This window comes from Tachyglossus aculeatus, chromosome 13 (assembly GCF_015852505.1).
Source record: "Tachyglossus aculeatus isolate mTacAcu1 chromosome 13, mTacAcu1.pri, whole genome shotgun sequence".
Classification (NCBI taxonomy): domain Eukaryota; kingdom Metazoa; phylum Chordata; class Mammalia; order Monotremata; family Tachyglossidae; genus Tachyglossus; species Tachyglossus aculeatus.
The window spans coordinates 23,077,003-23,103,308 of record NC_052078.1 but is presented as its reverse complement, the minus strand read 5'-3'; the positions used below and the strand labels follow the sequence as shown (position 1 = coordinate 23,103,308).

The 26,306-nt window shown below is 47.4% G+C and overlaps 1 protein-coding gene across 1 annotated transcript in view; it reads left to right on the top strand.

Moving 5' to 3' along the window:
• MRC1 (mannose receptor C-type 1) overlaps nucleotides 1–26,306 on the top strand; it is a 76,036-nt gene that overhangs the window by 26,953 nt on the left and 22,777 nt on the right. Inside the window, exons 7-17 of the mRNA XM_038755820.1 lie at nucleotides 430–612; nucleotides 4,676–4,833; nucleotides 6,824–6,937; nucleotides 9,659–9,774; nucleotides 11,245–11,393; nucleotides 13,006–13,205; nucleotides 17,938–18,065; nucleotides 19,006–19,093; nucleotides 20,154–20,298; nucleotides 23,870–23,911; nucleotides 24,233–24,396. Coding sequence (XP_038611748.1) covers nucleotides 430–612; nucleotides 4,676–4,833; nucleotides 6,824–6,937; nucleotides 9,659–9,774; nucleotides 11,245–11,393; nucleotides 13,006–13,205; nucleotides 17,938–18,065; nucleotides 19,006–19,093; nucleotides 20,154–20,298; nucleotides 23,870–23,911; nucleotides 24,233–24,396 — 1,487 coding nt within the window. The remainder of the gene's footprint in view (nucleotides 1–429; nucleotides 613–4,675; nucleotides 4,834–6,823; nucleotides 6,938–9,658; nucleotides 9,775–11,244; nucleotides 11,394–13,005; nucleotides 13,206–17,937; nucleotides 18,066–19,005; nucleotides 19,094–20,153; nucleotides 20,299–23,869; nucleotides 23,912–24,232; nucleotides 24,397–26,306) is intronic.

Here is a 26,306-nt window from a genome sequence, read left to right as displayed (position 1 = left end):
TGAAGGCATACTCCTCCAAGAGGTCTTCCCTGACTAAGCCCTCTTTTCCTTTTCTTTAACTCCCTTCTGCGTCGCCCCTGACTTGCTTCCTTTATTCATCCCCCCTCCCAGCCCACAGCACTTATGCACAGATCTGTCATTTATTTATTTCTAGTAATGTCTATCTCCCCCTCTAGACTGTCAGCTCTTTGTGGACAGGGAATGTGCCTGCTTATTGTTTTATTGGACTCTCCCAAGAGCTCAGTATAGTGCTCTGCACACAGTAAGTGCTCCATAAATACGATTGACTGACTGGCCGACTGGTGAGTGGGAACTACCCCAATTTTCTCCAAGTCAAGTTGTCCCGGGTCTCCCGACCCTCACCGGGATCATCCTCGTTTTCACCACGTGGACTGTCATTCCCTTCTGACCCCGCTTTTTGTGTTCCAGAAACTGGAGTGCCCATTAACTGCCCCAGCCAATGGTGGCCATACGCGGGCCACTGTTACCAAATCCACCGAGAACCCAAAATCCAGAGAGAAGCCCTGATCTCCTGCAGGAAAGAAGGGGGTGATTTGGCCAGCATCCACAATATTGAAGAATTCGGTTTCATCATCTCTCAGCTGGGATACGGTAAGAGTGACCAGGGGTTTGCGTCCCCCTGCCCCCCACGCCCCGGGTTCTAATCCCAGCTTCGCCACTTGTCTGCTGGGTGACCTTGGGTAAGTCACTTTATTCTCTGGGCCTCAGTTACCTCATCTGTAAAATGGGGATTAAGAGCGTGAGCTCCATGTGGAACAGGGACTGTGTCCGACCAGATTAACCTGAATCTACCTTGGCGTTTAGAACAGTGTTTGGCACATAGTAAGTGCTTAACAAGTACCATAATTAATTCACCACAGAGAATATATCAGTTCATGCTGATGCTCTTAACGAGACCATAACACCCCCAGTGATTAGTGCTCCGCACACAGTAAGCACTCAATAAATACGATTGAATGAATGAATGATCACCCCAGGGCTCCCGGTCAACTACACAATTATGGACTCACAACCGGACTGCCAGGTTGCTGTGGGAGGGGAACGTGTCTACCATCTCTGTTACATTGTAGTCACCCAAGTGCTTCGCACAGGGCCTAGTGTATGGGAGCCAGAAGGACCTGGGTTCTAGCCCGGCTCCACCACTTGTCTGCTGTGTGACCTTGGGCAAGTCGCTTCACTCCTCTGTGCCTCAGTTACCTCATCTACAAAATGAGGATTAAGACTGTGAGCCCCACATGGGACAGGGACTGTGGCCGACCTGATTAGCTTGTTATCCACCCAGGGGCTTAAAGCAGTGCTTGGCACATAGCAAGTGCTTAACAGGTTTTACAGTGGAAATGGGCCCAGAAGGGGCCTGAGTGGTTTTCAGTAGGCCACAACAACACCTGACCCTTCACCCTCAACGAACCACTGGGAACTGTGTGGCCAAGTGGAAAGAACACGGGCCTGGGAATCGAGAGACCTGGTTTCCAATCCTGGCTCTGCCACTTAACCTGCTGGGTGACCTTGGATGAGTCCCGCAACTTCTCTGGGTTTCTGTTTCCTCACCTGTAAAATAGGGATTTTCTCCCTCATACTCAGACCCGTGTGAAACAGGGACTGCGTCTGACCTGATTAGCTTGTACAGTGCTGGGCACATAGAAAGCGGTTAACAAATGGAACAATTATTTCCGAGGTCCAACATCGCAAGGGGAAAACCCTCCAATCCCGCTTTTGATGCCTGGTACTTTGGTGGGGCCCAGGCCTGGTTGAAATGATCAGAGTCATGCCACTCTCTGTCCGGACTCCCTGAATGCCTCCGTTTATTATCATTATGATTATTAATATTAATCATTATTATTGTATTTGTTAAGCACTTACTCCGTGTCAAGCACTGGTCTAAGCACTGGGGTTGATAATAAGCTAATTAGGTCAGACACGGTCCCTGTCCCACATGGGACTCGCAGTCTAAGTTAGGAGGAAGAACAGGTATTGAATCCCCAATCTACAGTTAAGGAAGGTGGGGCACAGAGAAGTAAAGTGACTTAACCAAGGTCACACAGCAGGCAAGTGGCAAATGTAAGTAAACTGCATATATATGAATAAATGACTCACAGATACAGAAATAAATAAACTACATATAGACATAAATCAATCATAGATATATATGAATAAATAACTCCAAATATATAAATCAATGTCACAGATATAAATAAATAAATTACAGATAAACAAATCCCAGATATAAATAAATAAATCACAGCTGTATAGATGTAAACAAATCACAGATAGTAATAAATAAATAAATTATAGATATATAAAGAAATTATGGCTATATAAATAAATGACATATAAATGAATTACAGAAATGTAAAAATATATAGCTCACATATCTATATATATATATATTACAAATATATGTAAATAAATGACTCACAGATATATAAATAAATAAATCCCATATATAAATGAATAAATAAATCACAGGTGTATATACATATATATAAATAAATCACAGACATAAATAAATAAATCAGATATAAATAAATGAATTATAGATATATGAAGAAATTACAGATATATAAATATATGACATGCAAATAAATTACAGAAATGTAAAAATAAATAATTCAGAGATATACAAATAAATTACAAATATATGCAAATAAATAACTCACAGATATATATATAAATTCCATATATAAATGAATGAATCCCTAAATAAATAAATAAATTACAGATATTTAAATAAATCACAGATCAATCAATCAATGACATTTATTGAGCGCTTACTATGTGCAGAGCACTATGTCTAGCGCTTGGCGGAGTACAACACAACAGAATTAGCACAAAGATACCAAAGTGCTGAGCTCGCAGATATACATATAAATAAATTACAGATATATAAAGATATATAAATAAATTACAGATCTATATTAAGCACCTGTTGGATTGGTGAAGTGATTTCAAATGAGAGACAGGGGTCGGCTGGTCTTTGTGCCCGTCGATGAGGACCGTGATGATGGATTTTTCTAGGCCTGGCTCGGCCCAAGCCTGACCTACAGGTCCTTGATTATGGTTAATTCTGAGGTGTCAGTGAAGCGCGACGCCAGGTGAGCTCAGGAATCATCCACTCGCACTAATCCAGTTACTTCCTGAAAGGCCCCTCTGTCAGCTGCAAACATGGGCACAGCGGAGTCAAATTTCCACAGGAAATTTTTAGGCTAAAAAGGGGCTACCCGAGGCAAAGACCGACTTTTGAACTTTTCTGAGCGTGACTGGTGTCCTTTTGTTCAGCCCACCCATTTCACGTGGTCCTAATCCTTTCGATCGATGGATCGTTGGTATTTGGCGAGCACTTCCTATCTGTGCAGAGCGTTGGGTTCGGTGGTTGTTGGGAGACTGCAATAAAGTCAGTTGACACAATCCCTGTCCTCAAGGAACTCACAATCTAGCGGGGGAGATGGATAAAATCAGTCATCTGAAGGGGAAGCGGCCAACTAAAAGGATGTGTCCACAGGTGCTATGGGGTGGGATGACATGAGTGCATGGGTGAGGCGGTGGGAAGGGAGGGAAAGGATGAGAGATTAGTCAGGGAAGACTTCCTGGCGGAGATGTGATTTTAGTAGGGTTTGGAAGACAGGGAGAGTGGAGGTCTCTTGAATGTGAAGGGGGAGAGAGCTCCAGGCTGGGAATGTTTCTTTTTATTGTTATTTTGTACTCTCCTAAGTGCTTAGTATAGTCCTCCACACACTGTAAATGCTCAGTAGCAGGGAGGGAGCTGATGGGGAGCCTTCAAGCTGATGGTGATAATCAGTGGAGCAACCAGTGGAGGTTTATGAGGAGTGGAAATGTATTTTTTCCATTTTCCAGCCTCCCTAGGAAATGTAGCCTTTTTAAAAAATGATATTTAAGTGCTTACTGTGCACCAGGCACCGTTCTAAGCACTGGGGTAGGTACAGGATAATCAGGACATAATCCATGGCCCACATGAGGCTCACGGTCTTGATCCCCATTTTACAGATGAGGTAACTGAGGCATAGAGAAGTGCAGTGACTTGCTCAAGGTCACACAGCTGACAAGTGGCCGAGTCGAGATTAGTACCCATGACCTTCTGATGCCCAGGCCCGGGCTGTAGCCACTACGTCATGCTGCTTCTCTTAGTTTCACACACTGGGATTCATTCATTCATTCAGTCATATTTATTGAGCGCTTACTGTGTGCAGAGCACTGTACTAAGCGCTTGGGAAGTACAAGTCGGCAACATATAGAGACGGTCCCTACCCAACAACAGGCTCACAATCTAGAAGGGGGAGACAGACAACAAAGCAAAACACGCAGACAGGTGTGATGCCAAAATCCTTCACCGAGGAGAATCTACCCATGGGAAATTCAGGGACCATACTGAGCCAGCGAGCCACATGAACTCCAATCAGGGAGATCGGATGAACCCATCCATCGATCGTGGGTATTTATGGAGCACTTACTGCGTGCAGAGCTAACGGAGTACAATATAATCGTGTTGGTAGACACGTTCCCTGCCCACAGCGAGCTTAGTCTAGAGGGAGCGGGAGCATGGCAAAATCACGTGCCACATGAGGAAATGCTGGAAGACTTTGCTTCCCTTGCCCTGGTACCCAAACAAATGGTCTTCCCCCTCCACCCTCCTGTTTAGAGCCCAAAGATGAACTGTGGATTGGGCTGAATGACCTCAAGTTTCAGATGTATTTCGAGTGGAGCGATGGCACTCCGGTCACATTCACTAAGTGGCTGAGGGGGGAACCAAGCCACGAGAACAACAGGCAGGAAGATTGCGTGGTGATGAAGGGGCAGGTGAGTAGGCTGCTATCGACTGGATAAACCGATCGATTGATTGAGAGAGTCGGGGCATCTCCCCCGTGGCTCCTTCTCCCCGTCTCTGAAGGAACCTGAGTGTATCGGTATGAGGTGGGGGCAGAATGCTTCACCCGTGGGCTTGTTGGGGATCATGGTTTTGGGAAAACTTCCTTTCTCCTGGAGGTCTTGACCCTCGGCTCTCCGGGACACTAATTCCCAGCTCCTGCTCTGTGTCCACAGCAGTTTCCGTGTTGGTCTCTAGTTAGAAATGGCCCAGGATAAACTCCTTGGCATCCCCTTGGCTTCAACCTTCCTCCCGGACGATTCTCTCATTCCCCCACTTTATTAGCCCTCCCTTTTGCACTTCCTATGCACTTGCTCTCGAGTATTGGTAGCCAACAGACTATGACTTTCCCCTGGCTTCAAATTCTTATTGAAGGCACCCCCCGGCTTCAAATTCTTATTGAAGGCACATTTCCAAATAGTCTTCCCTGACTAATCCCTCGTTTCCTCTTCTCCCACTCCCTTCTGCATCTCCCTGACTTGCTCCCTTTATTCATCCCCTTTCCCAGCCTCACAGCACTTATTGGCATATCTGTAATTGTTTTATTTCTACAAATGTCTGTCTTCCCCTCTAGATTGGAAGATCATTGTGGGCTAGGAATGTGTCTGTTTTGCTCTTCCGAGCGCTTAATACAAGTGCCCTGCACACAGTAAGTGCTCAGTAAATGCTATTGACTGGCTGGCTGAGAAGCAGCGTGGCCTAGTGGGAAGAGCACAGGCCTGAGAGTCAGAGGACCTGGGTTCTAATCCCAGCTCTGCCACCTGCCTCCTGTGTGACCTTGGCAAGGTCAATTCAATTCTCTGGGCCTCACTTCCCTCATCTGCAAATTAGGGATTTGATACAGGTTCTGCCTCCTACTTAGACTTTGACCCCATGTGGGACCTGAGCGTGGCTCAGTGAAAAGAGCATGGGCTTTGGAGTCAGTAGTCATGGGTTCAAATCCTGGCTCTGCCAATTGTCAGCTGTGTGACTTTGGGCAAGTCACTTAACTTCTCGGTGCCTCAGTTACCTCATCTGTAAAATGGGGATTGACTGTGAGCCCTCCGAGGGACAACCTGATCACTCTGTAGCCTCTCCAGTGCTTAGAACAGTGCTTTGCACATAGTAAGCGCTTAATAAATGCCATCATTATTATTATCTTGTATCAACCCAATGTTTAGTACAGTGCTTGGAACATAGTCAGAGCTTAACAAATATCATCATCATCATCATTATTATTACCCCAGAGTTTAGTAATAATAATAATAATGATGACATTTATTAAGCACTTACTATGTGCAGAGCACTGTTCTAAATGCTGGGGAGGTTACAAGGTGATCAGGTTGTCCCATGGAGGGCTCACAGTCTTCATCCCCATTTTACAGATGAGGTAACTGAGGCACAGAGAAGTTAAGTGACTTGCCCAAAGTCACACAGCTGACAGTTGGAGCCTGGATTTGAACAAATGAACTCTGACTCCAAAGCCCGTACTCTTTCCACTGAGCCACAGTGCTTGGCACATAATAAGTGCTTAACAAACATTGTTATTATTATTATTATTGTCCCAGCAGTACAGTGCTTGGCACATAGCAAGTGCTTAACAATTATCAATATTATTATCATCCCAGTGCTTGGTACCCAGTAAGCACTTAACAAACACCACAGTTATTTTTCTTATTACTGTTTCCAAACTCTCTAAGAACTTTGATTCCTCACCTCTACAGCACTTATATACTTATCCTTATACTCTGTCCCTTTCCCTATCTGTAATTTAGTTTACCATCCATCTCCCCCCTGAATTCGCTAACTCCCCAAGGACCGGGAACATGTCTACCGACTCTGTTGCATTATAGTCTCCCAAGCACTTAGCACAGGGCTCTTCTTACGGTAAGTGCTCGATAAATACCAATAATCGACGATTCCTTCCACCTGGGACTCTTGCAGGATGGCGCCTGGGCGGATCGCGCCTGTGAGAAGAGCCTCGGTTACGTCTGCAAAAGGAAGCCACTGCCCCAGGTTCCTGGCACTGTGGATCTGGTGGACAAGGGCTGTCGGAAGGTGAGAGCCGATCGTAGGGACGGCCGATGTCCAGAAAGATCTGGGATTGCAGAAAAGAATAATAATAAACAGCATGACCTAGTGGAATGGGCACAGGCCTGGGATTTGGAGAACCTGGGCTCTAATCCCGAGTCTGCCAATTGCTTGCTATGCGCTTAAGTGCTTAGTGCAATCCTTAAGCACTTAGTATAGTGCTTTGCCCACAGTAAGCACTCAATAAATGTGAATGAACGATTGAATGACCTTCGGCAAATCACTTACCGTCTCTGGGCCTGTTTCCTCAACTGTAAAATGGAGATTCAATCCCTGTGCTCCCTCCTACTTAGATTATGAGCTCCGTGTGGGACAGAGACCTTGTCCAAACTGATTAACTTGTACCTATCCCAGTGCTTAGAACAGTGTTTGACACATAGTAAGCGCTCAACAAATACCATAAAAAACAAGAATAAAAAATAATAATATCTGTAAAGCGCTTGTTATGTACCAAGCTCTGGGGGAGACACAAGCTAATCAGGTCCCACAGGGGGCTCACAGTCTAAGTAGGAAAGAGATCAGGGATTGGAATCCCCATTTTTGCAGATGAGGGAACTGAGGCCAAGAGAAGTGAAGTGACTTGCCCAAGATCACACATCAGCTGAGTGGCAAAGGCAGGATTAGAATCCAGGCCCTCAGACTCCCAGGCTCTTGCCTCTTTCCAGTAGACTGTGCTGCTTCTCTAAAAGAATGGTGATGGGCATCTAGACCATAAACTCATTGTGGGCAGGGAATGTGTCTACCAACTCTGTTATATTGAACTCCCCAAAGTGCTCTTAGTGCAATGCTCTGCACACAGTAAGCACTCAGTAAACACCACTGGTTGTTTGATTGATTGATGGGTACTAGTGTACGGGAGAAGGTGGGTAGATAAACCTGTATTTGTGGGGGTGGGTAATTGGGCGGATGTGATGCTGTGGAGGTAAGTGCCTATAGGTCTTTGTGTAGATGTGATATTGTGTATTTCTGTGTGTCTATGTAAATGTACACAGTCATTCTTAAATGACTGTTTTTTCTAGGACTTTGGGTGATGCTCAAAGTCTGTTTTTTCTAACCATATTTGTTAAGCATTTCTTGTGTGCCAAGGCACTGTGCTAGTGCTAGGGTAGATACTAGCGATCAGATTGGGCACAGTCCTTGTCCCACATGGGACTCACAAACTTCATCCCCATTTTTTGGTTGAGGGAACTGAGCCACAGAGAAGTGAAGTAAAGGTCAAGTCTGTCAGTCTTCTCTGTTAGAGTGTATTCAATCAGCCGGTCAACATTCAGTGATATTTGTTGAACACTTAAGGTGTACAGATGACAGTATTAAGCATCTAGGAGAGAACAGTTGAGTAAGTAGACACAATCCTAGCCCTCAAGGAGTTTACAATCCAGCAGGGGAGACAGACATTAAAAATGAACTCTAGGCAAGGGAAGCAACAGCATATAAGAATGTAGGCATAAGTGGTAGGGGCTGGTGAAGGAGGGGTGTGAAGTGCTTTTTTTTGGTACTTGTTAAGTGCCTTCTAGGTGCCAAGCACTGTACTAAGCATTGAGGCAGACACCCCCTAATCAGGTTGGACACAGTCCCTGTCCCACATGAGGCTCACAATCTAAATCTAAGGGAGGGGGATTTAATTCCCATTTTGCAGATGAACCTGCTTAGTGGGAATGGACTCGTATCTACCCTGGTGCTTAGAACAGTGCTTGATGCATAGTGAGTGCTTAACAAATACCGCAATAATAATAATAGACTCAGGTGATGGAGTAGGGAGGTTAAATGTGTGTGAGGAAATGAGAGATCAGTCAGAGAAGGTTACTGGGGGGAGATGCTATTTTATTAGGACTTTGAAGAAGGGGGAAAGGGGTGGTCTGTTGGATATAATAATAATAATGGCATTTATTAAGTGCTTACTATGTACAAAGCACTGTTCTAAGCTCTGGGGAGGTTACAAGGTGATCAGGTTGTCCCACGGGAGGCTCACAGTCTTAATCCCCATTTTCCAGATGAGGTAAATGAGGCACAGAGAGGTTAAGTGACTTGCCCAAAGTCACACAGCTGACAATTGGCACAGCTGGGATTTGAACCCATGACCTCTGACTCCAAAGCCCGTGCTCTTTCCACTGAGCCACGCTGCTTGAGAGAGTTACAGGAAGGAGAGAAGGACAAGAGGGAAATGCAAGAGAAATGAAATGAAGGCACAGCACGTAGGTTGGTGTTAGAGGAGCGAAATATGCGGGCTGGGTCAGAGGAGGAGAGCAATCAAGTGAGGTAGCGGGAAGAGAGCTGATTGAGCTCCTTGAGGACTGAGCCCCATCTTCGTCAGTCAGTCACGTTTATTGAGCGCTTACTGTGTCCAGAACACCATACTAAGCACTTGGAGAAGCAGCGTGGCTCAGTTAACTGTCAGTTAAGTGACTTAATTTCTCCATGCCTCAGTTCCCTCATCTGTAAAATGGGGATTAAAACTGTGAGCCCCCCGCGGGACAACCTGATCACCTTGTAACCTCCCCAGCGCTTAGAACAGTGCTCTGCACACAGTAAGCGATTAACAAATACCATTATTATTATTCAGTGATGTGTACCCAGGAGGGGCTCAAGTACTTTGGATTGTACTGATATTGAAAAATGATGAGTGGGTGGCAACTGATAAATAGCCAAGAGTGCCTGTGTTGATTTGAGACTTTGCCGTGTCCCCCGTAGGGTTGGAAACGTTACGGCTTCCACTGTTACCTGATCGGCCACGCTGTCTCGACGTTTGCAGAAGCCAACCAAAGCTGCGTGCACTCCAAGGCCTATCTGACCACAGTAGAGGACAGGTGAGTGTTCTGTCATGGAAGCAGGCTGGGCCCCCCAAGTGCTGAGAAGCAGCGTGGACTAGTGGATAGAGCCCGGGCCTGGGAATCAGAAGGACCTGGGTTCTAATCCTGGCTCGCTGAGGGCAGGGAGAGTAATTGTCTGTCGGATACGAGGAGGGAGGGCATTCCAGGCCAGAGGCAGGATGTAGTGGAGAAGTTGGCGGCGAGATGGATGATATCGAGGTACGGTGAGGGCTTTTCTATGGTATTTTAAAAGTATTTACTACTTACTACTACTGTATCTACTGTGGGTAGATATAAGGCAATCAGGTTGGACACAGTCCCTGTCCCACATGCGTGGCTCAGTGGAAAGAGCCCGGGCTTTGGAGTCAGAGATCATGGGTTCAAATCCCGGCTCTGCCAACTGTCAGCTGTGTGACTCTGGGCAAGTCACTTCACTTCTCTGTGCCTCAGTTACCTCATCTGTGAAATGGGGATTAAAACTGTGAGCCCCCTGTGGGACAACTTGATCACTTTGTAACCTCCCCCAGAGCTTAGAACAGTGCTTTGCACATAGTAAGCGCTTAACAAATGCCATCATCATCATCATCATCATCACATGGGACTCACAGTCTTCATCCCTATTTTACAGGTGAGGTAACTGAGGCCCAGAGAAGTGAAGTGACTTGCCCAGGGCCTCGCTGCAAACAAGTGGTGGAGCTAATAATAATGCCATCATTAATTATTAATGATCATTAATGAGTTAATAAATGCTATTATTATTATTATTACCTGGTTCCCACTTTCCAGTGTGGGGATGGTGACAGTTCTGCTTTTTTTAAAACCATTTTATCATCAGGAGATCCAAAGGATCTGGGGAAAATAGCAGGGGCATTCTTCTAAGCAGAATTGAAATTTCCCCCTGAAATGCTTTGTTTCCTTCCTATGTCACTTTTCACAGCTTGAGGGAGTTGGCAGGGTGGGGGTTACTGTTCTGAAGTCCCTAGTACAGTGCTCTGCAAACAGTAAGTCCTCAATAAATACGATCGAGTGAATGCATTCCAAAGGACCCTGAGTTCAGAGCTGCAAGTTGTCTGAATAACGCTAGTCATCTCTATAATGACAATTATAATTGCGGTATTTGTTAAGCACTTACTATGTGCCAGGCACTGTACTAAACGCTGGGCTAGATACGAGGTTGTCAGTTTGGACACGGTTCCTGTTCCACGTGGAGCTCACAGTCTTAATCCCAATTTTCCAGATGAGGGAACTGAGGCACAGAGAAGTGAAGTGCCTTGCCCAAGGTCACACAGCAGGCCAGTGGCGGAGCTGGTATTAGAACCCATATAAAAGCCCAAAAGTCTTTGGATCACAACAAGGCTTCTCAGAGGGTCAAGGAAGCATTGTGACTCCACTCCTCTCTTGCCCTTTGGGGAAAAGTTTCTGGTACTTTCTCTCCGGAGACAATCCATTTCCCGCTCTCTCTTTCAGGTATGAGCAAGCCTTTCTGACCAGTTTGGTTGGACTGAGACCGGAGAAATATTTTTGGATCGGCCTTTCAGACGTGACAGTCCGAGGGACTTTCCAGTGGACTATTGAGGAAGCAGTGCAATTCACCCACTGGAACGCAGAAATGCCTGGTATGTCATCTTAGAGGGTCAGTAATAATAATTGTGGTATTCGTTAAGTGCTGGGGTATAGAAGATAATCGAGCTTGGACTCAGTCCCTGTAGCACACAGGTCTCCTAATCTCAATCCCTATTTTACAGATGGGGTAACGGATGCCATTTGCTTGCTGTGTGACCTCAGACAAGTCATTAATTTTTCTGTGCCTCGGTTCTCCTGTTCTCCTAGAGGAGCAGCGTGGCTTAGTGGAAAGAGCACGGGCTTGGAGTCAGAGGTCGTGGGTTCTAAGCCCAGCTCCGCCACCTGTCAGCTGCGTGACTTTGGGCAAGTCACTTCACTTCTCTGTGCCTCAGTTTACCTCATCTGTAAAATGGGGATGAAGACTGTGAGCCCCACGTGGGACAACCTGATTACCTTATATCTACCCCAGCACTTAGAACAGTGCTTGGCACATAGTAAGGACTTAACAAATAGCATTAGTATTATTATTCTTCTCCCTCCTGCTTAGACTGTTAACCCCATGTGGGATGGGGACTGTGTCCACCCAATTAACTTCTATCAACCTCAGTGCTTAGAACAGTGTTTGAAATGCTTGACAAATACCATAAAAAAATTAATTCTGAGCTTCTTTCATAATCAAGAGAGGTACCTGATTTGAAGGGCCGGACACAGAGTTTCCCTTGACAGCATAAATCTCTCCTATGAATATGGGGTTGGAGTGGCTTGCACAAAAATTAGCGCTTGCTCCTTGGCACCTGAGTCCAGGTGATAAAATGAGGAGCCAGAAACCCGCCAGGCTGGTGGCAGGCTGGGAAAATCCATCAAAGGTATTTATTAAGCTCTTACTATGTGCAGAGCTCTGTACTAAGGGCTTGGGAGAGTAAAATGCAACAGAGGTATTAGACACGTTTCCTGCTCACAATGAAGAAAGTGTTTCCTAGAAGACACTGATTGCCTTTAAGAAGCTTCCTTTCTAGACTTGCCTGCAGACTTGTCTGCTGTGTGACCTTGGTCAAGTCACTTCACTTTTTTGAGCCCCATTGTGAGACAGGGACTGTCCAACCCGATTTGCTTGTATCCACCCCAACACTTAGTACAGTACCTGGCACATAGTAAGCACTTAATAAAGAATTATAATTATAGATTTGTATCTTGTACCTACCCCAGTGCTTAGAAAAATGCTTGACACATAGTAATCGTTCAACAGATTCAATTGTTATCATTAGTCCAAAGGTTCATTATGGGCGGAGGATGTATCGACCAACTCTGTTAATTGTACTCTCCCAAGCACTTAGTACAGTGCTCTGCACACCGTGGGCACTCAGTAAATATCACTGATTGACTGAGGGAATGGATTCCAAATCAAAGTACCTCCCTGGAGATTGAAAGTCAGCACTAAAATAGCTCTATATCTCCCCATGGGAGTGCATCATTCCGACTGCCCCTTGGTCTGAAGTCGAAAGTGATCCGTTTCTGAAAGGACCGCCTTTCTGGGTGAAGCCTCCTCCTTGATGTTGTTCACATCCTTCTGACAATTCGGCTGTACTGGACTCTCCCAAGTGCTTAGTACAGTGCCCTGCGCTCAGTAAATCCCACCGATGGGTTGACTGATGGATTCTTCTCCAGGAAGGAAGGCGGGATGCGTCGCCATGAAGACGGGGACGGCGGGCGGACTTTGGGACATTCTGAATTGTGAGGAAAAGGCCAAATTTATCTGCAAGCATTGGGCCGAGGGAGTCACTCGCCCTCCACCCCCGACCACCACACCGGTGCCCAAGTGTCCTGAAAACTGGAATACCAACGACAACACCCACCTGTGTTACAAAGTAAGTGCCAGGGGTCGAGCTGGGGTAGGGTGCTGAGCTCTGTTTCGAAGTGGGAGGAAGCTGAGAGGGCTCAGTGCTCATCTGTGCGGATGGGGTGGACCGTGACTTGGTTCATTCGATGCTTGAAGAAGCTCTTCGAACTCCAGATCTGTGTTTTCTCCTTTAGGCTCCCCCGGGAAAAGGGCCACATGGCTTAGTGGGTAGAGCACGGGCCTCCACGTGTCTGCTGGGTGACCTTGGGAAAGTCACTTCACTTCTCAGGGCCTCAGTTCCCTCCTCTGTAAAATGGGGATTGAGACTGCGAGCCCCACAGGGGACAGGGATTGTGTCCAACCCGATTTGCTTGTATCTACCCCAGCTCTTAGGATAGTGTCTGTCACATAGTAAGTGTTTAACAAATATCACAATTATTATTATTATCATTATTAAAGGGGAGGGGGTGGGAAATGGCTTGAGGCCCACCACCGGTATCTAAACAAATCCAAAGAGGGCAAACTACAGTATCATCAATTTTTTTGCCCTTCTCAGTCAATCAGTCAATTGTACTTATTGAGCGCTTACTGTGTGCAAAGCACTGTACTAAACTCTTGGGAGAGTACAATATAGCAATAAACAGACACTTTCCCTGCCCACAATGAGTTTACAGGGTAGAGGGGACTGTGGTACTTGTTAAGTGCTTAACATGCACTGTCAAGCGCTGGGGTGGATACAAGCAAATCGGGTTGGACACGGTTCCTGTCATTCATTCATTCATTCATTCAATCATATTTATTGTGTGCAGAGCACTGTACTAAGCACTTGGGAAGCCCACATGGGGCTCACGGTCTTACTCTGCATTTTACAGATAAGGTCACTGAGGTACAGAAGCAGTGAAGTGAGTTGCCCTAGGTCTCATAGCAGACAAGTGGTGGAGCTGGAATTAGAACTCAGGTCCTCCTGACTCTCAGGCCTGTGCTCTATAATAATAATAATAATAATAATAATGATGATGGTATTTGTTAAGCGCTTACTATGTGCAAAGCACTATTCTAAGCGCTGGGGAGGTTACAAGGTGATCAGGTTGTCCCATGGGGGGCTGACAGTTTTTAATAATAATAATAGCATTTATTAAGTGCTTACTATGTGCAAAGCACTGTTCTTTTAATCCCCATTTTACAGATGAGGTAACTGAGCCACAGAGAATAATAATAATGATGGCATTTATTAAGCGCTTACTATGTGCAAAGCACTGTTCTAAGCGCTGGGGAGATTACAAGGTGATCAGGTTGTCCCACAGGGGGCTCACAGTCTTAATCCCCATTTTGCAGATGAGGTAACTGAGGCCCAGAGAAGTTAAGTGACTTGCCCAAAGTCACACAGCTGACAAGTGGTGAAGCCGGGATTTGCACTCATGACCTCTGACTCCAAAGCCCGTGCTCTTTCCACTGAGCCAGGCTGCTTCTCACAGCCACGCTGCTTCTCACAGAGAAGTTAAGTGACTTGCCCAAAGTCACACAGCTGACAAGTGGTGGAGCCGGGATTTGAACCCATGACCACTGATTCCAAAGCCCATGCTCTTTCCACTGAGCCACGCTGCTTCTCTATCCACTAGGCCATATTGCTCCTCAGTTTGCCGCTCAAGTTCCCTTCCACCCTCAGTCCCACGGGTGTCTTGCTAATCCCCACCTCCTGACCTAGGGGCTGTATTGGACTTTGCTGTCTCCCTTCTCCCACTGACCCAGCTCTCTCCAGACCACACCCTCAAACTCCCAAACCTGCTCCTCATTCCATCTTCTCCCCTCATGAATCCTACTCAAAACAGGCAACGTCATCTTCCTGAAGATCTCCGCTCTTTTTCTCCTCAGAAACACCCAGTAGCCTTCAGCTTCTCAAACCCTAAACGTGCCCCTGCCCCTTTAACCTCATTAACTTCTCCAGATTCTTCACCCTGGCTTGAGCTCACTGGATCCTGGAATATCTACTCTTATTATTATTATCATTATTATTATTGTACTTGTTAAGTGCTTACTATGTGCCAAACACTTTTCCATGGGTTGGGGAGATATAAGTTTGTCAGGTTGGACTCAGTCCCTGTCCCATGAGGTGTTCATGCTTTTAATCCCCATTTGACAGATGAGGTAACTGAAGGGCAGAGAAGCGGAGTGACTTGCCCAAGGTCACACAGCAGACAAGTGGTGGAGCGGGGACTAGAAACCAGGTCCTTCTGACTCTTAGGCCCAGTCTCTATCCACTCTGCCACACTGCTTGCTGCTACCCATTCACACTTAAGCCTATCCTGCTGCCAACCATTTCCCTGACACCCAAACTCCACTACACTACGCCCACCTCCTCCCTGAGGAGCTGAGTGGAGCTCAACCCAAACCCAACATCCCCCCAAGAAGTCCTGAGCTTTTCCCTAATCATCTCTCCATTTACTGGGTCCTCATTCTCAGACTGTTAGACATTGGGAATTAGTTCTGATTTGTCGCGTTTTTAATCGTGTGTTCACGGCAGAGGAAGGAGGCTTCATAGTCCTGGATCCAGTTGCGTGCCTAGTGACATCGACTCCTTCTCTTCCTTTCCCCTCGCCCTTGCTCTCACCAATACCATGGCTGGAATCCAAATGGGAGCAGGAAAAGGGAGCAGGATGCGGGTCAGGATTTAGGAAGGAAACACAGGTCCCGGTTTACGCTCTGGGGGCCAGTGTTATCTCCCCTAACTCTGTCTTTGCTCCTTCCTCTCCTCTCTGTCCCAGGGTGACATCCCTTTTGTCTCCCGAGGCATTCTCGGGGTAGGACCAAGAAAGGATGTGGACTAAAGTGGTCTATCTGGGTGCCAAGCTAAGGATTCTTAGAAGGAGCAATCAGGTGTAGGGAAGTTTCATTTAGTTTCTAATGAATTGAAGGATGAATGGATGGATAATAATAATATTGTTATTATTATGGTACTTGCTAAGTGCTTACGATGTGCCAACCACTGTTCTAAGCCCTAGGGTAGATACAAGTTCATCCGGTTGGACACAGTCTCTATCCCACATGGGGCTCACATTCTTACTCCCCATTTTCCGGATGAGGTAACTGAGGCCCAGAGAAGTGAAGTGACTTGTCCAAGGTCACGCAGCAGACCAATGGACGAGCTGGGATTAGAACCCAGGTCTGTCTGACTTCCAAGGCCATGAACTACCCACTAAGCCACGCTGATTCTCATGGGTGGATGGGAGATTGAATGGATAGTTGGATGGGCGGATGGATGCCTGTCAGCTGGTTGTACTCTCCCCAAAGCTTAGTAAAGTGCTCTGTACACAGTAAGTACTCAATAAATATCATGATCGGTGGGTGGATAGATGGTTGGATTTTCCGGCTAGCTTCTGCTCAGTGTTGACATCCACCTGGCTCTGCTTCTGGTTAAATAATTCCAGACTAGAGATGATCATTAAGTTTTAGGGGGCCTTTATTTGTGCGTATTTGTTTTGTCATTTCGTAGTAAGCTTTGTACTCTTTAGGGAAGACAGGATTAGGTGCACAGGTGAAAGAATTACCACATAAAAAGAACAAATATAAAAGTCTTACCCATCAGGGGAGTACCATTGAATCTGTGTGGGTAGAATTTACGAACTGAAAAAAACACAGATGACTCAATAGGACTGTGAGCCCACTGTTGGGTAGGGGCCGTCTCTATATGTTGCCAAATTATACTTCCCAAGCGCTTAGTACAGTGCTCTGCACACAGGAAGCGCTCAATAAATGCGATTGAATGAATAAATATTACAGATCACCTGACCAGGGATGAGGAAATAAGTAGGGAATGTTTGTCCGGATTGGAAGTGGCATAATGGAGTCAGAGGTCATGGGTTCTAATCCCAGCTCTGCCTCTTATCTGCTTGTGAGCTTGGGCAAGTCGCTTCACTTCTCTGTGCCTTGGTTATCTCATCTGAAAATTGGGATTACAACAGTGAGCCCTATATGGGACAAGGACTGTGTCCAACGTGATGGTTTTGTAACTACCCCAGCGTTTAGTATGGTGGCTGGCCCATAGTATGTGTTTAACAAACACCCTAAACAATAATAGTATTTATTTAAGTGATTACCGTGTGCAGAGCACTGTACTGAGCTCAGGGAGACAATACAAAGGTAGGAATTAGTCATGGTTCTGACCCCTTGGGGGGCTCAGAATCTGTCCTGTGGTGGATTGGAGGGGGGCAAGGGGTGTAAGTAGTCCCTCACCTGTCCGGAGGCAGGGGGATGGACCAGCTGCTATTTCGAAGCTCCCTCCCCCATCCCATTTCTAGAATCTGTTTCAGCTAGCGTAGACCCCCAGAGCTACAGCGCCCCATAAGTTTTCACTTGTGTCCATTGGGGAAAGAGGGCTGACATGCCAGCCGATCTGGGATTAGTCCTAGAGTAGCCTCTTCTGCTTCTTCTTGCTTTCTTCCAGAGCCTGTCTCCAGATGAGCTGTGCTTCCCAGCCCATGCCTGCTCTTCGATCCTTCTTACGCTCAGGGAACCTGATCTTTCCCATCATTCCCCATGCTAAATCGAGCTGTCCACAGTCATTCATCTCTGAAAACGCTCCCTCGCTTCTCCCCCGTGGACCAGAGAGAATATGCCAAGCTGGGGCCTGCTGGGCTGGGAGGACATAGTGGGCACCCCTCCTTACCTGCGTTATCTGAGACTCCCCCCCAGCTGATGGACAGAGGGTTTGTTTTCCTCAGTTTTCCACTGATTGATCTTTTTCCAAATGGATCCCCCTCCAGATTTTTGACAAGAAAAATTATGAGAAGAAGACTTGGATGGAAGCTCGGGATTTCTGCAAGGAAATCGGGGGCAACCTGGCCACCATCAACAGTAAAGAGGAGCAGACCACAATCTGGAGCGCCATCTTGTACGTGCCCCCCTCCCCCGGGAATTCCTCCCCTCAGGGCCCAGCCTCCTCCGGAGGGCCAGAGCCACCTCTTTTCTCAGGGACTTGGTGGGGCCTAGAGCATCCCCCATTCCTGGTGGGTAGGCCTGACCTCAGGGAGGGATGCATCTGCAGACCCGTAATGCGTAGTGGTGCCTGGCCCTGGATGCTGCCATTCCTTGCCTTGACTCCTTCTCTGGTCCAACCCCCAACTTCTAACTCAAGTTCTAATCCCCCTTCAGCCCCTACCCATACTCCTCCTTCCCCACCCCCCATTCTCATGCTTCCTGGGCTGGGACTTTTTTTGTTTGAATGGTATTCATTAAGCGCTTACTGTGTGCCAAGAACTGTACTAAATGCCAGGGTAGATGCAAGCTAATCAGGTTGGACACAGCCCACGTGGGGCTCACAGTCTTAATCTCCATTTTCCAGATGAGGGAACCTAGGCCCAGAGAAATGAAGTGACTTGCCCGAGATCACACAACCGACAAGCGGCAGAGCGGGGATTAGAACTCAAGTCCTTCCAACTCCCAGGCCCGGGCTCTATCTATTGGGCCACACTGCTTCGTCATGGGCAGGGAACGTGTTTCCCAACTCTTTTCGTTTTGTACTCTCCCAAATGCCTAGTACCGTGCTCCACACATTGTAAACGCTCAGTAAATACCATGGGTTGAGTCTCAGCCTGGGCGATAGATATCATCCTCCAGAGATGGCTCTGGGCCACCCGTGGGAGAGGCGGGCTCACCTCAGGGAAGCGATGGGTAGTCAGCTTCAATCCTCTGCTCCCTAACCAATCCCACCCTCTAAGCAAGAGACGGTGCCAGGCTGTGGGGCCTTGGGCATCGAGCCAGGGCTGGGGTCGGAGGAGCCCAACACCATCGGTTTTTCCTAAGCCCGTCGTCTTTTCTAACCTTCTCTTCAGAGCCAGCGGCGTCTACCACGAGCTGTTCTGGTTGGGGCTGACCTACGCCAACCCCGACGAAGGCTTCACCTGGAGCGATGGCTCTCCCGTGAGTAGACGCGTTTCGGGGCACTCCGTCGTTCCCTGACTGCCTCGTTTCTGTCGGGGTCTCCTCCCTCTCCCCCCGCAGCTTCACCAACAAGCTCCTCCTGTCAGCCTCGGGGCTCAGTCCCGGATGAGGGGGAGGCTGGTGAGAGATTCGCTCTTTGAGTTTGGGCCTTCTCCAACCCTGCTGCGGATTTCAGCTCAGGCCAGCACCTGTGGTGATTTCACTCCCAGAATTGCCCTCCTCTAATCAGTCAATCAATTACTGAGCACTTACTGTGTGAGGAACACTGTGCTAAGCGCTTGGGAGAGTACACTATAACAGACACAATATGAACTTACACTTTGGGGGGGAGTCAGACATTAATAGAAATAAAGTACAGATATGTACATAAGTGCCTTGGGGTTCTGTAATATAAGCTTGCTGTGGGCAGGGAATGTGTCTATCAACTCCGCTGTAGTGGACTCTCCCAAGCTCTCAGTACAGTGCTCCATAGACAGTAAACGGAGCCCAATCTGCTTATCTCCCCATTTCCAGAGGCTGGGGGCATTTAGACTCTCCTACCTTGGAACGGTTCCTTGTCCCTTTCCAAGCCCCTTGAATGGAGAAACAGCGTCGTTTAATGGAAAGAGTACGGGCTTGGGAGTCAGAGGTTGTGGGTTCTAATCCCTACTCCACCACTTATCAGCTGTGTGACTTTGGGCAAATCACTTAACTTCTCTGTGCCTCCGTTACCTCACCTGTAGAATGGGGATGAAAACTGTGAGCCCCACATGGGAGCACTGTACTAAGCAACTGTCTGCTGTTCGACCTTGGGCAAATCACTTCACATCTTTGGGCCTCAGTTCCCTCATCAAATGGGGATTGAGACTGTGAGCCCACATGGGACAGGGACTGTGCCCAACCTGATTTGCTTGTATCCACACCAGCGCTTAGTACAGTGCCTGGCAAATAGTAAGCACTGAACAAATACCGCAGTTATTATTGATTCATTGATTGGTTGGTTGGTTGGAGGACTCGGGGCCGGGAGAAGAGTAACAGCCATCTCCTATCTCGACCTCAGGTACGGTATGAAAATTGGGCCTATGGAGAACCCAATTATTATCTACAAAGCGAATTCTGCGGAGAGTTGAAGGGGGACCCCAGCATGAGCTGGAATGACATTAACTGTGAACACCTTCACAACTGGATTTGCCAGATAAAGAAAGGTAGGAAGAGCCCTTTCTTGAAACATTAAAGAAAGATAATGACAGTGCTCTCTGAGGGCATGTGTGTGCGTGTTGCGGGGGGATGGGGGAAGGTAGATACATGTCTACTGATTTTGTTGCATTGTCCTCTCCCAAGAGGTTAGTAGAGTGCTCTGCCCAAAGTGTTCTGTGATCATTTCCATAACTGGATTTGCCAGGTAAAGAAAGGTAGGAACAGTCTTTTCCTGGAACCCGAATGAAGAATAATACTAATTCTTGCTGTGGTCAGGGGACGTGTCTACCAATTCTGTTGGATTGTCCTCTCCCAAGCAGTTAGTACAGTACTCTGCACACTGGAAAGGCTCAATAAATATCACTGATTGACTGGGGACAGGGAAAGTGTCTAGAGAAGCAGCATGACTCAGTGGAAAGAGCCCGGGCTTGGGAGCCAGAGGTCATGGGTTCTAATCCCGGCTCCGCCACTTGTCAGCTATGTGACTTTGGGCAAGTCATTTAACTTCTCTGGGCCTCAGTTACCTCATCTGTAAAATGGGGATTAAGACTGTGAGCCCCACGTGGGACAACCTGATCACCTTGTATCCTCCCCAGCGCTTAGAACAGTGCTTTGCACATAATAAGCGCTTAACAAATGCCATTATTATTATTATTATTATTACCAGTCGGTTTTACTGTACTCTCCCAAGCACCTACTACAGTGCTCTGCACACAGAAAGCACACAGTAACTACCATTGATTGATAATAATAATTACAATTATAGTGGTATCCGCTAAGTGCAAACTATGTGCCAAGCATTTTATCAAGCACTGGGGTAAATATGAGCTAATTGGGGTGCAAGCAGTCCCTGTTCCCCGTGAGGCTCACAGTCTAAATAAGACAGGTATTAAATTACCATTTTACATGTGAGGAAACTGAGGCACAGAGCAGTTCATCGGCTTGTCCGAGGTCACCCGGCAGGCACCTGATCAGCAACGGGGATCAGACACCTGGTCACCTCACTCCCCCTCTTTGAAAACCCCTTCATGGGTTGAACCGAAAATAAAAGCCTCCCGGGGCAGCTCGACAGAACCCAGCAGAGCCTTCAGGCAAGACTGGAATAGTCAGGAAATTGGAGCCCAGCTGCTACCTTCGGGATCACCACAGATGTCAAGGGCCAGGGTCTCTTCCAGGGATAAGGGCCGGATATTCCCACAGCCCAGACCCCTGACCCAGGTCTTTCACTTCCCGGCCAGGTGAAGGGAATGGCAGCTTGCTCTCCATCACCATTTTTCTGGGCTCAGCCGCTGGTTAGGGGAGAAATGACCCCCGAGCCCGATTATTAGCGTTTTTCACGGGGCACAGAGTTCGTTCAGTCAACCGCCAGAGTGACCGTTCACCTGGTTTTATAACGGGCAGCCCATTTGTCAGCCGTCTGGAACTGACAGAGGGTTCCAGACACAGGCATTTTGATTTTTTAAGGGGCCAGCCTGGGCCCATGTTTTCAGGAAACACGATGGTTCTGGAACAAGAGAGGAGGTCACGGGTCACGGGAGGCTCCCAGCAAAGCTCTCCATGCTGCAAACATCCTCAAAGGACCTTATTGTGTGTTTTTTTAAAAATAGTATTTGTTAAGCGCTTATGATATGCCAGACACTGTTCTAAGCATTGGGGTAGATACAAAGTAGTCAGGTTGGGCTCAGTCCACATCCCATGTGGGGTTCACAGTCTTAATCCCCCTTTTACAGATGAGGTAACTGAGGCACAGAGAAGTGAAGTGACTAGCCCAGAGTCATACAGCAGACAAGCGTGTGTCCTTATGATGCTTTGACGTCTTGATACTCATGCTGAGTTTTGCACATAACCTAAGCTTTGTTTTGGGATATTTGATGGTCTTTATTGCCACCTGTAGGCACCCTCACCCCCTCTTTGTTGGTCAACCAGAGTTAGCGCCAACTCAGGAACTCTGCGCTCTGAGCACATGAGTGCCGCATCAGTGCCACATCTGCCAAGCTAGCTCTCTTCCTCCCCTCAAAGCCCTTCTGAGAGCTCACCTCCTCCAAGAGGTCTTCCCAGACTGAGCTCCCTTTTCTTCCTCTCCTCCTCCCCATCCCCCCTGCCCTACCTCCTTCCCCTCCCCACAGCACCTGTATATATGTTTGTTCAGTTTTATTACTCGATTTATTTTACTTGTACATATTTACTATTCTATTTATTTTGTTAATGATGCACATCTAGGTTTATTTCTATTTGTTCTGATGACTTGACACCTGTCCACATGTTTTGTTTTGTTGTCTGTCTCCCCCTTCTATACTGTGAGCCCATTGTTGGGTCGGGGCCGCCTCTATCTGTTGCCAACTTGTACTTCCCAAGCGCTTAGTACAGTGCTCTGCACACAGTAAGCGCTCAATAAATACAATTGAATGAATGAATGAATGAACTGCTACCCATCTTGAAGCAATAACTCATGCCCTCAGATGTCTTTCCCTTCCCTGACACCCCCTGGGCTCTCTGAGACTGATTATGTGCCAACCTGAACCCCATGTTGGGGTTTGAAGTCTCCAGAGGGCTAGCCAGTGGCTAACTGACTAGCCATTTCTTTGGCCTGGGCTCTCCCTTCCTTCCGCGCTGATGCTGTGGGCTCATGGTCCTAGGAGAAAGAACACGGGCCTGGGAATCAGAGGACTTGGGCAACTCACTGCTGTGGGACCTTGGGCAAATCAGTTCACATCCCTGTGTCTCAGTGACCTAATCTGTAAAATGGGGATTAAGACTGTGCCCCACAGGGGGCAGGGACAGTGTCCAACCTGATTACTTTGTATCTAACCCAGCCTTAGTAGAGTGCCTGGCACAGAGTAAGGACTTAAGAAATACCACAAAAAATCCATCAGTGTTATTTATTTAGCACTTAGTGTATGCAGAGCCTTGTACTAAGCACCTGAGAGAGTATTATCCCTGCCCTCAGGAAACTTACAGTTTAGTCGTATTCCTCTCAGTTCCCATGGTAACTCTACCCCACATGTCTGCTATGTGACCTTGGACACTTCTCTGTAACTCCGTTATCTTATTCAGAAAATGGGTCTCAAAACCGTGAGCCCTATGTGGGACAGGGAGAGTGTCCAACCTGATTAACTTATAGCTATAGCCCAGTGTTTAATATAGTGTCTGGTGCATAGTAAGCGCTGAACAAATACCATTAAAAACTAAAAACATAACGCGGACACCCAGGCCCTTCTGATTTCCAGGCCCGTGTTCTATCCGCTAGGCCATGCTGCTTCTCACTGATAAATATTAAGCCAACCTACATGAGGCATGGCACCTTACAACACCCAGAAATCTCTCCGGCAGCCCGCAGGGCATGAAACGGGGTATGGGATGTTTCCTATTCCCGCTGTGGACTGGTTGAAACAGCAGAGGTGACTGTGAGTAGCAGCATCCAGAGGAAAATGGCCATGCCCTGCCTTTCTAGGGTTTTGGTATCCTCTCCCCAGCTCAGTCCCTGGAGCGGAAGCTGATCATCTGCGGCAGCTGGGTGTCCTCCCAGCCACCCCAGAGACCCAGATGCATCCATCTGACTGGTAATGTTCTCTTTCGCAGGAGCTGAACCGAAACCGGAGCCGACGCCGCCTCCCACAGAGAGTAAGTGTATGCCGATGTCCCATCCCCATTCTTTCCCCCGGGCCTCATCCCCTAGGCGATCCCCAAGTCTCCCAACTACCTCCACTGGTCCACATTGTCACGAAGACCCCTGGAAGCCAGCCCGGAGTGGGGAGGGCCAGATTCACATCCGATATCGCGGGGGAAGCATGAGGGGGGTTTTTGTGGTGCTCTCAAGTAACCAAATCCACGCTACGGGGCAGAGCTAGGAGAGCCAAAAGCCACAGTAGCCCAGCTGTTCAGGGGCCTCCATGCAAGTATAGCCTCTGCACAATCGCTTTGATTTCCCCGTTCTTCCTTCAGAGCCGACAGTCACGGAAGACGGCTGGGTCCTCTACAAAGAACACCAGTATTACTTCAGCACAGTGAAGGACACCATGGACAACGCACGGGAGTTTTGCCAGAAGAACTTTGGAGATCTGGTCTCCATTGAAAACGACAGTGAAAGAAGGTTTCTGTGGAAATATGTAAGGGTGACATTTGTCCGTTCATCTGGGGGTGGGGGTTCAACGGTGCCATCTATGCTACTTCCTGAAGGCCAAGGCATGGTGGGAGGTGTAGGTAATCAGATTATGTTAGAGATTTGCCCAAGAGATGGGGATGGAAATCAGTTTATTAGCAAGGTGAAATGTTTTTCTATAAAATGAGTATGAAGGCAGTGGCATTCTGGATCAGCCTTTCCTCCAGGTCAATTCTATACTTATCCGATACAGGACACTGCCTCTGAAATTGACACCAGGAACCATGTAATAATAATAATAACAATAATAATAAAAAACTCTGTTACTTGTTAAGTGCTTACTCTGTGCCAAGCACTGTCCTAAGCACTGGGGGAGATACAAGTTGATCAGGTTGGACCCAGTCCCTGTCTCATGGGGGGCTCACACTCTTAATCCCCATTTTACAGATAAAGTAACCAAGTCCCAGAGAACTTAAGCGACTTGCCCAAGGTCAAACAGCAGACCTGTGGCAGAACTGGGGTTAGAACCCAGGTCCTTCTGACTCCCAGGCTTGTGCTGTATCCTCTAAGGGTTGCTGTCTTCGACCATTTAATAACCCCAACCCTTCCCTCTCTGTTGATAACTCTCCATCAGTGACCCAATTCTGACTACATAAAGCCTCTAACTCTTCCTTCTCCATTCATTCAATCGTATTTATTGAGCGCTTACTGTGTGCAGAGCACTGCACATTCTCGACCCTTCTCCAGAGACCTAATAATAATAATGATGATGGCATTTACTAAGCGCTTACTATGTGCAAAGCACTGTTCTAAGCTCTGGGAGGTTACACGGTGATCAGGTTGTCCCACGGGGGCTCACAGTCTTAATCCCCATTTTACAGATGAGGTAACTGAGGCCCAGAGAAGTGAAGTGACTTGCCCAGAGTCACACAGCTGACAATTGGCAGAGCCGGGTTTTGAACCCATGACCTCTGACTCCGAAGCCCGGGCTCTTTCCACTGAGCCACACTGCTTCTCTAATGTGGGCCATCTAATGCTTCACCTAATGTGGGCCATCTAATACTGCTAACTCTCCCCTTTCCATCCCTGACTCTCTTTTTTAGCGATACAACACGGACCATCCAACACCCCTGATGCTCCCCCCTCCATCCTTGTCTCTCCCCTTTATGATCCAACGGGGATCATCCAACCCCCCTAACCCTTCCCTCTCCATCCCTGACTCTCTTCTCCAGTGACCCAATGAGGACTAACCAATACTGATAACTTTCCCCTCTGTGCTCTTTCAGCGATTCAATACAGATGATCCAACCCCCCTAACTCTCCCCTCTCCATCTCAACCTTTCCATCCAGTGAGCCAGGAAGGGATATTTATGGAAGCAAATTCCGCGTCCTCATCCAATTTTGTCTGAAAATGTGTTTGTTTTGAATGTGCCGCACTCCAGGTGCAAAGACTATGCCTCTTTTCCCACTATGTTCCCACCAATGAATGACCTGGTAATTTGGAGAGTAACTTGAGCAGCTAAGTCTATAATAATAATAGTAATAATAATGGTATTTGTTAAGCGCTTACTATATGCCAAGCACTGTTCTAAGCGCTCAGGTAGATCCAAGGTAATCAGGTTGTCCCCAGTTTTACAGATGAGGTAACTGAGGCCCAGAGAAGTTAAGTGGCTTGCCCAAGGTCTCACAGCTGACAAGTGGTGGACCGGGATTAGAACCCCCGACCTCTGATTCCCAAGCCCGTGTTCTTTCCACTAAGCCATGCTGCTTCTCTTATTTACTGTGATGACACCACAGATTTTTCTCCCTTTCTGTCTCATGGAAAAACACACCGCATTGCTCCCAAGTTTTTTGGGTGAGTTCCTTTGTTTTCAGAAATCCCCCTACACCAGGTCGGCTGATTGCGTTCAGCGGGAT